The sequence below is a fragment of the Haliotis cracherodii genome, unplaced genomic scaffold (genome assembly GCF_022045235.1).
Source record: "Haliotis cracherodii isolate W230 unplaced genomic scaffold, xgHalCrac1.p SCAF_10, whole genome shotgun sequence".
Lineage (NCBI taxonomy): Eukaryota > Metazoa > Mollusca > Gastropoda > Lepetellida > Haliotidae > Haliotis > Haliotis cracherodii.
The window spans coordinates 42906302-42918399 of NW_027266265.1; the positions used below are offsets into that span (position 1 = coordinate 42906302).

The window sequence follows — 12098 nt, forward strand, 5'->3', positions numbered from 1 at the left end:
AACATACACGACGGGTACACCTTCGTATGAAAGTGATTTGCCGCTGCCTGTCTTTGTTGACACGAATATGTCTTTTTCATCTTTTAAACCCCCCAACGATTGCCCATGTGTCAGGGATGAAATCATGAATGTTTTCGTTATCTGATCAACTAGGTTGTCGCCTATGGTAGTCGCCATCTTTATAAAGCTATATGAGATAAGAACAGCAATCTGACTGGATATCGTGCTTCATAACAAGGGGCACAATTCGTGATCTATGTGAGGTGGTGCCAGGGTCGAGCCAAGAAAAGTGGCCTTGACTTAGCAAGGGTAGAAACTAGGTTTTGAAGACGCCCCGGGTCATGAAGTTCCACTGCTTACCTTCTCAATGTCCACGCGACACCACTGGTTGATGAGCTTCCGGACATTCATGGCATCGTCCCCCTCCACAGCCTCCCAGATTCCAGGCTAAAACATGGGAATGGTTTGAGCCGACACTGGCGGAAACAGGTGCATTTTTCCACAGATCATGTTATTGCTTTTATTTGTTTGTTTGTTGTTTAGAGCCGCACTCAGCAATATTCCAGCTATATGAGGGCGGTCTGTAAATAATCCAGTCTGGACCAGACAATCCAGAGATTGACATCATGAGCATCGATCCAAGTATTTCGGATACAAGGATATGCATCAACAAAGTCAGCAAGCCTGACCACCCCACCACCCATCTTACGACAAGCATAGTCGCCTTTTACAGCAAGCGTGGATTAACAAGACATTGTTCAAAACACTAAATGTGACCAACCATGAAAGAAGAAACCTTATAGGTGAAAAATCACATTTAGACTTTTCATTATATTTTAAAACTAAAGCATCTTCGGAACACAAAACTACAATTCACAAGCTTCAGTTCATATTTATTACAGGGATACATGACATCACACATGGCTACCTTCACTGAAGTAAGTTGACGTCAAACGTCTTTATGACGTCACAGTACAATTGTATCCTAGAACCCATAAGGTCCCTTCTCTCCTTCGGGGTCACATGTTGATCCATTTACTTGGGACCAACCATTTAATATTCTCTAAAATAATTTTGCTGCAAATTCTATAAAAGCTATGAATTGTTCACTTAAAGTAATAAGCGCCCCGCTCTAATAAGCGCCCATGGCGATATCTGCTGATATATTGGCAAGTGAACAAGCCCAATTAGCATCCCTTCCGATTGACCAATGTACACAAGACTTATTTATTCCGTATAATACGTACACGTATGTTATATGCACTCTTATCTATGGGCAATTAAATTCTGGAAAAATATATCTGTCATACATAAACATTTCAGGCTGTCAGCATAAACCACGAAATTTATCTTTCAACTCTGTTTTTTTCCACCAAAATAATATTCTAATAAAAGCCCCCTATTTCTTATTTTGAGAGCGCCTTGGGTGCTTATAACGTCGAATACGATACTCAAAATGAATTGGCTTTCAAAGAAAGAAAATGCATGTCCTGAAGTGGTGAAAAAAAACAAAACTACACGGTAACAGAAATCAGAGCCTCCTCTACTGACTGCAAGGACACTCAATGGTTCATCAACATGTCTCAGGAGAACTAAAATGCGGTTTATCGTTGCTTCAAGATTATTATGCTTGTATAGCAACATCCATGCATATATGTGTGTTTGTGTTTGTACTAGTCCGGACGTATGCCAGTTCTTTAGTGCTAGCCTCCTGAGATACCATGCCACAGTTTAACATGGATACCTCACTAGGACACAGTATCCTGACTCCGAGCTGACCAGTTTAACATGGATACCTCACTTGGACGCAGTATCCTCACTCCGAGCTGACAAGTTTAACATGGATACCTCACTTGGACGCGGTATCCTGATTCCGAGCTGACCAGTTTAACATGGATACCTCACTTGGACACAGTATCCTGACTCCGAGCTGACCAGTTTAACATGGATACTTCACTTGGACACAGTATCCTGACTCCGAGCTGACCAGTTTAACATGGATACCTCACTCGGACACAGTATCCTGACTGAGCTGACCAGTTTAACATGGATACCTCACTTGGACACAGTATCCTGACTCCGAGGTGACCAGTTTAACATGGATACCTCACTCGGACACAGTATCCTGACTCCGAGCTGACCAGTTTAACATGGATACCTCACTCGGACACAGTATCCTGACTGAGCTGACCAGTTTAACATGGATACCTCACTCGGACACAGTATCCTGACTCCGAGCTGACCAGTTTAACATGGATACCTCACTCGGACACAGTATCCTGACTGAGCTGACCAGTTTAACATGGATACCTGACTCGGACGCAGTATCCTGACTGAGCTGACCAGTTTAACATGGATACCTGACTCGGACACAGTATCCTGACTGAGCTGACCAGTTTACATGGATACCTCACTCGGACGCAGTATCCTGACTGAGCTGACCAGTTTAACATGGATACCTCACTCGGACACAGTATCCTGACTCCGAGCTGACCAGTTTAACATGGATACCGCACTCGGACACAGTATCCTGACTGAGCTGACCAGTTTAACATGGATACCTCACTCGGACACAGTATCCTGACTCCGAGCTGACCAGTTTAACATGGATACCTCACTTGGACGCGGTATCCTGATTCCGAGCTGACCAGTTTAACATGGATACCTCACTTGGACACAGTATCCTGACTCCGAGCTGACCAGTTTAACATGGATACCTCACTTGGACACAGTATCCTGACTCCGAGCTGACCAGTTTAACATGGATACCTCACTCGGACACAGTATCCTGACTGAGCTGACCAGTTTAACATGGATACCTCACTTGGACACAGTATCCTGACTCCGAGGTGACCAGTTTAACATGGATACCTCACTCGGACACAGTATCCTGACTCCGAGCTGACCAGTTTAACATGGATACCTCACTCGGACACAGTATCCTGACTGAGCTGACCAGTTTAACATGGATACCTCACTCGGACACAGTATCCTGACTCCGAGCTGACCAGTTTAACATGGATACCTCACTCGGACACAGTATCCTGACTGAGCTGACCAGTTTAACATGGATACCTGACTCGGACGCAGTATCCTGACTGAGCTGACCAGTTTAACATGGATACCTGACTCGGACACAGTATCCTGACTGAGCTGACCAGTTTACATGGATACCTCACTCGGACGCAGTATCCTGACTGAGCTGACCAGTTTAACATGGATACCTCACTCGGACACAGTATCCTGACTCCGAGCTGACCAGTTTAACATGGATACCGCACTCGGACACAGTATCCTGACTGAGCTGACCAGTTTAACATGGATACCTCACTCGGACACAGTATCCTGACTCCGAGCTGACCAGTTTAACATGGATACCTCACTCGGACGCAGTATACTGACTCCGAGCTGACCAGTTTAACATGGATACCTCACATTGACACAGTATCCTGACTCCGAGCTGACCAGTTTAACATGGATACCTCACTCGGACACAGTATCCTGACTCCGAGCTGACCAGTTTAACATGGATACCTCACTCGGACGCAGTATACTGACTCCGAGCTGACCAGTTTAACATGGATACCTCACTCGGACACAGTATACTGACTCCGAGCTGACCAGTTTAACATGGATACCGCACTCGGACACAGTATACTGACTCCGAGCTGACCAGTTTAACATGGATACCTCACTCGGACACAGTATACTGACTCCGAGCTGACCAGTTTAACATGGATACCTCACATTGACACAGTATACTGACTCCGAGATGACCAGTTTAACATGGATACCTCACATTGACACAGTATACTGACTCCGAGATGACCAGTTTAACATGGATACCTCACATTGACACAGTATACTGACTCCGAGCTGACCAGTTTAACATGGATACCTCACATTGACACAGTATACTGACTCCGAGATGACCAGTTTAACATGGATACCTCACATTGACACAGTATACTGACTCCGAGCTGACCAGTTTAACATGGATACCTCACTCGGACACAGTATCCTGACTGAGCTGACCAGTTTAACATGGATACCGCACTCGGACACAGTATACTGACTCCGAGCTGAGCAGTTTAACATGGATACCGCACTCGGACACAGTATACTGACTCCGAGCTGAGCAGTTTAACATGGATACCTCACTCGGACACAGTATACTGACTCCGAGCTGACCAGTTTAACATGGATACCGCACTCGGACACAGTATACTGACTCCGAGATGACCAGTCCTAATTGTTCCCCTTATTGCTGAGCGCCAGACAGGGTAACAACAAATACTAACTTTTACCGTCTTCTAGTAAAACGTGGCCAGGTGATCAAACTACCCATCTTCCGCTCTCACACGAACATAAGCCTGTCAAGTCACGTGTCATTGGTGACCCTGATACTTACAATTAGCCACAACGAATCCATACTGGCATTCCAGTAACATACCAAACAACCAACATTTTGGAAGTATGAGTAACCATGGTTACCTACCACATATTTCATGAAGACGTCTTTGACCGACTTGGGGATGTCAGGACACACTGTGACCACTTCCAGGGGGTACTCGCCTACCTGCAGCAGCACAACAAGACATGAGTGAGTTGAAAGATGACACCCTGGACACAATTTCTCCACAACACTTCTATGATATACCCTCTGTACTGCTGTTGTGACATATCAGTACAGATCCTCATAACATTGTCATGCCAATCTCATTAAAATCAGATCTTAGTTCTTGCTATTGCTAAACAAAGATCTGATCCCATTAAGGGTCACGTCAGAACGACCTTTCATCCAACCAATCAGAGCGTCGCTTACCAGATCATGAAAGTGAGTCGGAATGTATTTTCTAATCATGCAACCATGAACTATTTAACACGGAGTATTCTGAACGACAGTTACGGGTTTTATGATTATATCTATAAAATGTAGGCCATCTATAAGCCATTCAGGAATATTCTTCTTAATCAGTTTTAATTTTTTTAATCGAGAATACGTCAAAATATGTTTCGAAGCGTAGTCGCCAGTTTGAAACTTGTGTCGTAAAGCTCAAGAAAGCTGCCTTCTGATCGGCTAATGTTGATTTCTTGTCGGTCAAAATTCGCGATAGGTTGATCTGACGTGACCCGTAATGGGATGTCCTCAGATCTTTGTTTAGCAGTAGCGAAAACTAAGTTCTGATTTTAATGAGACTGTTGTCATGCAGGGACAGTAACGGCATAAGGGCATATACCGAAAAGTTGCCATAACAGTATATTAAAGAAGTTGTTATCCATAAATTGTGTCCACTTCGTCATTTTCCAGAAGGATGCTACCCTAAATGTATTTGACATTCACGACTGATTTATAATCAATCTATTCCATTATAAAACCAATGATCAATCTAATGTGTTATAGTCTAACCCTGTGTACCCTTGCATACCTTGTTGGACAGGTAGACATCAGCATTACATCGGAGGAAGGCCTCCACGACATCGGGCTGCACGCTGCCAGTCTTCAGGTACTTCAACAATGGCGTGTCTCCGTTCTGCAAACACAGCATGGGTGCCAGTCAAATATTAGGGCTGTGCTATCCGATACGTATCCTGATATCTTGTTCATGATCCGATATGTATCACGATACTTGCATGTGCTCGTATCTGTGGTATGTGAACCATCTTTTTTATACACAGGGTAGCCAAATACCACCACACTGACGATTTACAGTTGGCAGTGTCAAGTATGGCGCAATGGATGAAAATATTTACGTTTTCACTAGTGATTTTATTACTAATTACTGTTTAGTGTAACAGTTATTAAGGCAATTTTTTTTTTACTTTGTGTGCGACAGTGATTGATACTTGTATCAACAAGTAGAAAAATCATGATCCACCGATGCATAAGAGTATCGTCCCACAAATCTGGTTCTTTATTCAAGTGTATTGTGGGCCATAGGCCCATGATACAAACGGTAAGCGTACAGTGGAAGTTTGAGGATCACATTTATGCATTTAAAAATGATTGTTGACAACTTTCAAATACCATGAGCAAATATCTCGATAAAACGTGCCCTTCCAATCCTTTCTACCATGTTGACCACAAAAAAAGATAGATTACAGTAAGAGATTTATATATTCCTGTATTTTGTGGTGCTTCTTGTCATCGCTGACTAACTAGTGAGAAAGTTGATTCTATTGGCACTTTAGGCTTAGAAAAATAAAAGAATTGGTACTCAGACAATGGCTTTTGAATATATAGTGCGGGCAGTGTTTTTCTTTTGTTGTTGTTCAAACCAGTATGTACCCAAATAAACAGATGTGTAACTAAATAAACAGTTGTGTACAATCAACCTTTGGAAAGGGCCTCCCTACATAAATATATTCCTTGATGAGTAAAATACTGGAATACAGTATTTGACTACCGTTGGATTTGGAATATTTAAGATTTTTTTGTTGTTGTTGTAAAAATGGCAATAAAAATGAAACATGTAGTGAACTTTATGATGATGCAGCGGTGCCTGAGAACCAAGACTATTTTTTTGTTAGCCTAACTGAAAACACTTTACGGTCAAGGAAATCATTGCAGAAGCGATCTCCTCTGGAAAGTAGTAGATTTTGGCAAACGTGTCTCATTACTGCATTGCAAGATTCTAGAAATCTATTTAGTTTTTTTAATTCTAATTTGGATTGGCAGTGATAAAAATTAAAAAAAACCACAACTTTTAAAAATTTATTTCAATGGTATTTTGGCTCAGATGATGCATGAACAATATTATAATAATATAATCTGATTCATCTGCTCACCCCATCCTGCACATTGATCTTTGCTCCGATGTTGCGGAGAAGGTACACCATCTGAGCGGCACAGCGGTATTCCTTCGGCTTGGCAGTGACGCCATCCACTGCTGTGAAGAATAAGTCCGGCGGCAACTGTATCAACAGGAAGCGTGTGAGTGAGTCAGTGGAATGTCAATTTGTTTTATTTGTATGTTGTTTAATGCCACACTCATTAATATTCCAGCTGTATGATGGCGGCCTACAAGTTATCAAGTCTGGGTCAGACAATCCAATGATTGACATCAGGAGCATCGGATTTATGGTTTTTTTTGCTCTTTTGACGCCACTCATGAAATACTCGTATCCCCCGCCAATATACATCCGGTTTTGTGCAATGCATTAGCTCCTGTGAACTACATTTGCTAGAACCTTTTGTAAATGGCCTAATGTGAATTTTTTTTTAAAAATCCCAAACTATCAAAAGCCACCAGTTTACCACTAGACCTATCTATGAGCCAAGTTTGGTTAAGATATCTCTCATGGTTTTGGGGTTCTGCTCCGGTGACAAAACGTGACAGACAAAAGGAAGGATGGATGGACGGACAGACAGCACTCATTCCTATACCCCCTTCCACTCCTTAGTGAGGGATGATAATATTTCAGTATGTGTATGGAGTAGTGTACATTACTGGTGGCGCCAGATGTTCAGCCTGAAATTATTGATGTTTAATTTCTAGCTAGCGAAGTGGAACGTAACACTGTCCTACATCATGTACATCCAGACAACAGCATCATGTACATCTAGACAACAGCATCATGTACATCTAGACACTAGCATCATGTACATCTAGACAACAGCATCATGTACATCTAGACAACAGCATCATGCACATCCAGACAACAGCATCCTGTACATCTAGACAACAGCATCATGCACATCCAGACAACAGCATCATGTACATCTAGACAACAGCATCATGTACATCTAGACAACAGCATCATGTACATCTAGACAACAGCATCATGTACATCTAGACAACAGCATCATGTACATCTAGACAACAGCATTAAGTACATCCAGACAACAGCATCATACACATCCAGACAACAGGATCATGTACATCCAGACAACAGCATCATGCACATCCAGACAACAGCATCATGCACTCACGGCCAGCTGCAGGTTGGAGTTGATGTCATAGCTGGTCGGTGAGATGAGGGACAACACTCGGTCGGGATTCACGTCCCGGACAGCATCCTCGATAGACTCCTGAAACAGAACCATCATGTCACCATGCGTGTCCATTGTCTGTACACGTTGATTAATTAACATATCATTAATGTTTCATGGATGTACTCGTATCGCAGAACAAGATCAATTCGTCCGGAGGGATGTAGACTATTGGGATTAATTCTGGGCAAGCGATATGCAAAGTGCTCCTATATTTCCATAGGCCAAATGGCAAGCAGGAAAATGGGGCATGTGCCATTACATGGACAGGTTATACAAATGTTATAGCTGAGTGACATTGAGTTTTATACACCTGGAAGAGCTTGTTTATATCACTATAACCATCCTATAAGCTTGGGCATGCACAATTACATGGACAGGTTATACAAATGTTATGGCTAAGTGACAATGAGTTTTATACACCTGGAAGAGCTTGCTTATATCACTATAACCATCCTACAGGCTGGGGCATGCACAATTACATGGACAGGTTATACAAATGTTATAGCTGAGTGACATTGAGTTTTATACACCTGGAAGAGCTTGCTTATATCACTATAACCATCCTATAGGCTGGGGCATGCACCATTACATGGACAGGTTATACAAATGTTATGGCTGAGTGACATTGAGTTTTATACACCTGGAAGAGCTTGCTTATATCACTATAACCATCCTATAGGCTGGGGCATGCACCATTACATGGACAGGTTATACAAATGTTATAGCTGAGTGACATTGAGTTTTATACACCTGGAAGAGCTTGCTTATATCACTATAACCATCCTATAGACTGGGTCATGCACCATTACATGGACAGGTTATACAAATGTTATAGCTGAGTGACATTGAGTTTTATACACCTGGAAGAGCTTCCTTATATCATTATAACCATCCTATAGACTGGGTCATGCACCATTACATGGACAGGTTATACAAATGTTATGGCTGAGTGACATTGAGTTTTATACACCTGGAAGAGCTTGCTTATATCATTATAATCATCCTATAGGCTGGGGCATGCACAATTACATGGACAGGTTATACAAATGTTATAGCTGAGTGACATTGAGTTTTATACACCTGGAAGAGCTTGCTTATATCATTATAATCATCCTATAGGCTGGGGCATGCACAATTACATGGACAGGTTATACAAATGTTATAGCTGAGTGACATTGAGTTTTAATTTATACACCTGGAAGAACTTGCTTATATCACTATAACCATCCTATAGGCTGGGGCATGCACAATTACATGGACAGGTTATATAAATGTTATAGCTAAGTGACATTGAGTTTATACACCTGGAAGAGCTTGCTTTTATCACTATAACCATCCTATAGGCTGGGGCATGCACAATTACATGGACAGGTTATACAAATGTTATCGCTGAGTGACATTGAGTTTTATACACCTTTAAGATGTTATCCATAAATTATCTCCACTTTGTCATCCGTCATCTTTTAAGTGATGCCTATCAAATATTTCATCCTATGGGCTATAACTAAGCAGATACAATTGATGGATAACAACTTATCTTTATACTGTAATAGCGACATTTCAGTGTACATCCTTATACCGTTGTCTTGCAGATCATGGTGAAAAAAGTCAACAATTTGACTCACATGTTTTCTGTTGTGCATTGTTTCACAAATTATGTTAATTACTATTATCTGCACCTAGAACATGTTCAACATGTTAAACAATCCACTAATTAGGACTGATCAACATTCTGTCTACAATACCGTATTCGATGTAATAAGCACCCACTCTAATAAGAACCCACAGCGATATTTGCTAATATATTGACTTGTGAACAATCCCAATTAGCACCCCTTCTGATTGATCATTCTACCATGACATTGATGAATACTTGATTCTGATTGGTTAAAAAGAGGTTTCCTTTTTGCTACGGAAATCCCTTTCAAATATAGTAAGCCTTTTCACAAAAAAACGTGCGTATGAATACATAGATAGCCTACATATCGATTCACAGAAAATGGCTGCCGATCTATCACCCCCAAATGAACTGTAAAACATATCTATATTTCCTCTAATACACGCTGGGTCTCTAATACCAGACAGTTCTCTAATACACTTATTTATTCATGTATAATACACACCTGTGTGTTAAATATATGCAATTAAGTTCTGGAAAATATATCTATCATGTATAGTACACACAGACTTTTCTTTTGTATTATTTGAGGCTGACAGGATAAACCACAAAATTTACGATCTTTCAATTCTGTTTTTTTTTCTAACCAAAATAATATTCTAATAAGAGCCCCCTATTTCTAATTTTGAGAGCGCCCTGCGCGCTTATTACGTCGAATACAGTAATTGTCTTCTGGCTCTATCCTGTCACAAATGTTATATTTGGGATAACACTTTCTCAGTAAAGTACAGATTCTAGTTCTTTCAAGGGTTGAGTCACACTGCCAGAATGAGGCACCTAATAACCAGCACACAAAGTCAGCGATCTAACCCACTCAGCCACCGAAGCTTCCACAAAAATGAAAGTCTGACAACTGGTAGTCTAGATCAAATGGCATTGTGTGTTCATGGCGCTATCCTGTCATGTAGGTCCATTAGTCAGTCACATCACATATTTGTGTTGTCTGAACATAAGATGGACATTTAAAGTCAAAAAGTGATGTTGGAAAAATATCAGCATTTGTTCTCTTCTGTTTGACAGGGTCACTAATCCGAGACGAGTCAAAATCCATAGGAACTTGTCCCCCCCAAACCCAAAGTTATTACCGTATTCGACGTAATAAACGCCCAGGGCGCTCTCAAAATTAGAAATAGGGGGCCCTTATTAGAATATTATTTTGGTGAAAATACCTATACTACTACAGAGTTCAAAGAGCGTAAACGTTATGGTTTATGCGGAAATGTTTATATACGATAGATATATTTTCCAGAATTTAATTGCCCATGATTAAGGGTGCATATAACAAACGTATTATGCACGAATAAACAGTCTTCTGTACATTTATCAATCGGAAGGGGTGCTAATTGGGATTGTTCATTAGCAAATATCGCTGTGGGCGCTTATAAGAGCGGGGCGCTTATTACGTCTAACACGGTATACATAAATTATAACATGAACAAGTCAAAATTGACAGCCACTAATTTCAGGTCACTATTTGTCAAAATAGATATATAATGATGTCATGACAAGTGTTTAACACGTGTCAATTGAATAGAAATATGATTTAACACATACAATGATGCAAGTATCTGAAGTGTTAAATATGGTGGTTATACCATGTATACCATGTATACTGAGAAATACACATGCCATACTGTTTTCATTGACTGAAATACTCAGGCTATTGTTCACCTCAGTCCCAGGAAGAAGTGGCAAGGCGGATATATCAACCTGTTACACAGGTCAATAACTGGCAATTACTGGTAAACTGAATAACATGAAACCACTGGATAAAATATCTAAACAACATTCTGCTTCACACTCTCTTGGTTCTTGAAACTTTTGTGCAAAGAAGGTGAGGTGAGGTGAAATGGGGTTTAACGTCCATCTAAGATTATTGCATTTATATAGCGACGTGCATGCATGTGTGTGTGGCTGCTTGTACTAGTCCGGACTGATGCCGATTTATGGTGCTAGCTCACTGAGATACCATGCCGCAGTTTAACATGAATACCCCACTCAGACACAGTATACTGACTCCGGGCCGACCAGTCCTTGTTTTAGCCCCTTAATGCTGAGCGCCAGACAGAGTAACAACAAGAGTTTGCCACTAACGTGGCTATATCCCCCGCCCCTGTTGCAGAATTTATGACATAATTGAATCTAAACAAACCCTAACCTTTTTTAACCTAGGTGGAACTTGTCATGGAAATTGTAAAAAAAAGATGAGTTTGGAACCTAAGTCCATCTTGTTGCCATGGAAACGTAAAAAATGAAAATTTCTAAAATTTCTCAATAGCAAAAGGCATACCTGACAGACCTGCAATGTTTGATGAAAAAATATTGAACAGTTTATGAGTTATGCTCCGGAAACGAACCCTACCTTCACAGAACCTAAGTCCATCTTGTTGCAATGGAAACGTAAAAAATAAAAATTTCTAAAAT

The 12098-nt window shown here is 41.0% G+C and overlaps 1 protein-coding gene across 1 annotated transcript in view; it reads right to left on the reverse strand.

The window, feature by feature from the left end:
• The window catches only part of LOC139450982 (serine/threonine-protein phosphatase 6 regulatory ankyrin repeat subunit A-like), an 81127-nt gene that overhangs the window by 19045 nt on the left and 49984 nt on the right, over nucleotides 1-12098 (reverse strand). The window contains exons 3-7 of the mRNA XM_071232806.1: nucleotides 7934-8032; nucleotides 6790-6915; nucleotides 5430-5534; nucleotides 4499-4579; nucleotides 361-447 (exon numbers count right to left, since the gene is read on the reverse strand). Of these exons, the coding sequence (XP_071088907.1) occupies nucleotides 361-447; nucleotides 4499-4579; nucleotides 5430-5534; nucleotides 6790-6915; nucleotides 7934-8032 (498 nt within the window). The remainder of the gene's footprint in view (nucleotides 1-360; nucleotides 448-4498; nucleotides 4580-5429; nucleotides 5535-6789; nucleotides 6916-7933; nucleotides 8033-12098) is intronic.